This window comes from Gracilinanus agilis, chromosome 5 (assembly GCF_016433145.1).
Source record: "Gracilinanus agilis isolate LMUSP501 chromosome 5, AgileGrace, whole genome shotgun sequence".
NCBI lineage: Eukaryota > Metazoa > Chordata > Mammalia > Didelphimorphia > Didelphidae > Gracilinanus > Gracilinanus agilis.
In genome coordinates, this window is record NC_058134.1 from 51,303,322 (window position 1) to 51,307,103 (window position 3,782).

General features: G+C 32.8%; 1 protein-coding gene across 1 annotated transcript in view; it reads right to left on the bottom strand.

Moving 5' to 3' along the window:
• Nucleotides 1–394: 394 nt before the first annotated feature.
• Nucleotides 395–3,782, bottom strand: part of CDK14 (cyclin dependent kinase 14) — a 208,386-nt gene continuing 204,998 nt past the window's right edge. The window contains 2 exon segments of the mRNA XM_044678913.1: nucleotides 395–442; nucleotides 1,320–1,413. Coding sequence (XP_044534848.1) covers nucleotides 395–442; nucleotides 1,320–1,413 — 142 coding nt within the window.

Genomic DNA, 3,782 nt, shown 5'->3' on the forward strand with positions numbered 1-3,782 from the left:
GTATAATAAAATGCTTTATATATTGAATTAATTTTAAATAATTTTTAAAAATTTTAATTAATGCTGTAAAGACCCAGACTCAGTATGGTAAGAGTAGAAGAGGGTAGCTAGATAGCATTGTAGATAGAGTCAGCCCTAGAGATACAAAGTCCTGGTTGAAATTGGCCTCAGACACTAACTATGTGACCCTGGGCAAGTCACTTACCCCCAGATGCCTAGCCCTTGCTGCTCTTCTGACTTTGAATTGATACTAAAACAGAAGGCAGGGATTTTCTGCTTTTGTTGTTGTTGTTGTTGTTGTTGTTGTTGTTGTTGTTGTTGTTGTTGTTGTTGTTGTTGTTGTTGTTGTTTAATTTTGAGGGGTGGAGAGAAGAATAGAAGAGTCTTCATATACCTATACATCTTTCCTGCGGATAGTGAGCATTGTGTCTACCATGTAGGTCTGAAGGGAGGAAAGGGGGAAATAGGGTTTCTAGAGGAAGCCTTAATTCAACCCTTTCTTAATTCAAGTACCTTTCTTCTTTTAATTATTACCCATTTATCCAGTATAACTTATTTGAACATAGTCATTTGCTTGTTGTCTCAATAATCAAATTGTGTGTTCCTTGAGGGCAGGGGTTGTCTTTTGTCTCTATTTCCAGTGCTTAACCCAGTCCCAAGCACATAGTAGGTGCATAATAAATGTTTATTAGCTCATCGACTAATATCTATCACCAGATTCCTATGTAGAAATGATGATGATAATAATATAACAAGGACATTTATAAAGTCCTTTAAAGTTTTCAATTGTTTCATAATAGATAATGAAGACTCTACAGTACATATGGCCACCAAGAGCACTGGAATCTGTATCATAGGGCTCACTTTAGATAATTATTGACCAACCAGAAACTTGCATAATGGAAAAGCAGTTCAGATGGTACTTTTCTTTTTTTAATAATATTTATTTTTTTCCAATTAAATGTAAAAACAATTTTAACATTTATTTTATTTAAAGTTTATATAACAAATTCTCTATTTATTTGTTTTTATTTGCAATCTTGTAAATAAATATGAGCTTGGATCCCAATTTCTGTTCAGTGAACATTTAAACTGCTGTCCTGGGATGATATCCTTTTGATAATGGCATTTAGAGATAGCATTTGGTCTCATAATTTAATATTAATTTTTTTTGCTCTTGAGTATAGTATCAGTTTTTGGCACAACAAATGATTTTTTTCAAGTGGTATTATATCAATCACTGTATCCATAAGTCATTAAATGAAAAATAAAAACGTTAGAAGCCCATTTCTCTAGAAACAGTTATTTAGAGAACTTACCAGAAATATTCGTTCAAGTTGGTCTTGAATGTCTTTCATTCCTGGAAAAGCAGCAACTCCTTGGATCATTTCAACAAAGATACAGCCAACTCCCCTACAAAAGGAAATATAGAAATAGATATAAATGTCAGTAAATCCCATTTATACTACAAAGATTGGAAACAGGCTATAAAAACCTAATGCTGTTTTTATTTTATTTTATTTTTTAATTATTATATACTTGATCTATATTATTCCATTCTTCATAATGTTATAAATTGAGAAACATTAAAATATAAAATATCATGTGCCCTCTGTGACACATAGAGGGTTGGGAGGGGTTGGGACACTTGTGGATAAATTCTATTAATAAATAAAATTTCAAAAAAAGAAAAAAGAAGATGCAGTTTAAGTATAAATAAATGATTAAATGAAGTATGCAAAAAAANGAGAGACTGAACCTCAGGGGAGTGAAAATGGCTTGATACATGGGTCTTGGAGTAATTCATATAGAGATTAATACTTAAACCAGTAAGAGCTGATGGGGATTCAGGCAAAGGTGTTCAAGAATGTCAATTGGAGAGGAAAGTTTGGGAAGAATGAGGACTGAAAAAAAGGCTACCTTTATCAGTGGGGTCAATGATGACCCAAGACAATGCCTAGGATCACCAACTATGCTACCCTGTATTTCTGAATTGTTTTTTCACCTAAAGGCCTTTGATTATCTTCCTCTTTATCAAATTATAAGTCCCTCTACAATAAGGATCAGACCTTATTCTTACACACTTACAAGTATATACATTCTGTATAAACCCATACCTTCTGTCTTAGAATCACTACAGTGTATCAGTTCTAAGGCAGAAGAGCAGTGAAGGATGGGGAAGGTGAGATAAGTGACTTGTCCAGGTTCACACAGCTAGAAAGTGTCCAGGTCAGATCTGAAGTCAGGACCTCTCATCTCTGGACCTGGCTCTCAATCCACTAACCACCTAACCACTCCCTATATATAGTTTTGAATGGCTATACAGCACACTTATACAGTGCAATGAGAAGGGATTGCCAGGGCAGGGTAACTCCTTTGAAATATACACATAACAAAAGAGAAGCAATTAAACATATCATTTGAAAGTAAAAAGTGGATCAGAAATGCATATTTTCTTTAGAGAATAGAAAAGGGTGATCAACACTAGACAGTAAAAGAGTTGGGCTTGGAGAAAAGACAATAAATTAAGCTGGATTGTAGCTGGAAAGCAGCAGAAGGCTTTTAAGGGTTGTTAATCCACCTTGAACCCAGGCATCTTAATTGAATCTGGAACAATGAGGGAACTGTCAGGGACAGCCAATTTTGTAGAATACATCCAGACACAGTTAAACATCTTTAACAAGTTATATAAGCTGAGAAAGTTACATAAACTCTTGGTGCCCCCGAGAAAATCTCTATTACTCTAAGCTGAACAGAAGGTGTTGTTCTGCATTGGTGAAGAGAATGTCTTCATTTTGGATGCTCAATAACAGTGAAATCACAATTCTAAAAAAATGTTGGTGTAAACACTAAACTCACCAAGACAAATATTCTGATGTTATTGTTTACTATGAAACAACTTAAAAATACAATCATAAAAAGATTCATATCCAGACACCTGGAATGGCTTATGAAAAAAGACAGTAAGTGAAGTCAACACAGATAATAATTCACTGATGTCATTGCACTACTGTTGCTGATAGAATGCAGAAAAGAACTGTCTTTTAATACAGTCAGAAATGCTCATTTTCAAATAAATGGAAAAGCAAAATAACCTTATCTGAGGTGTCATATTTTAAAAATACAGTTCAAACAAGACTTGAAAAACCCTAATAAATGCCATGCCCAACTATGATTCCAAGGGATCAATGATGAAGAATGCTATCTACCATCCCAAAAGAAGAAACAGTCTCAGGGTATAGAATAAGACATAAATTCTTTGGCCATGGCCAATATGGGGATTTGTTTTGTGTGACCATAAATATTTGTGACAAGGGTTTTGTTTTCCCTTTCCCTCTTCCCTACAATGTGGGTTGCAGTAGGGGAAAAGTAGGAGAGAGAGAAAATAGATTTTTCATTAAGTAAAAGTTTTTAGTTTATGAATTTCTTAATATTATAAAAATGAATTTAAAATTTTTAATTTACATTTAATTTATTAAAATATTTGCCTTTATTTAAATTTAATTTTATAAAAATATTTAATTTTTTTTAGTTTTATTAAAAATTTTAATTTAAATATATTTAATTATTATTTAAATTTTTATAACACAAAATTAACAAACTCAAAAAAAACTTTAAAATTCAGTTGAAGCTTTAAGATAGTCTGTCATGTTTCAAACTTTAGCCAAAAGGTTCATAGTGGTGTGGGCCCTAATCCTTTTTTGCCCCAACATTTCTGCAAAAGCCATGGCCATCTCCTTCAGAAAATTGGTCAAAAGCTATTTCGATATTCTAGTCAAATT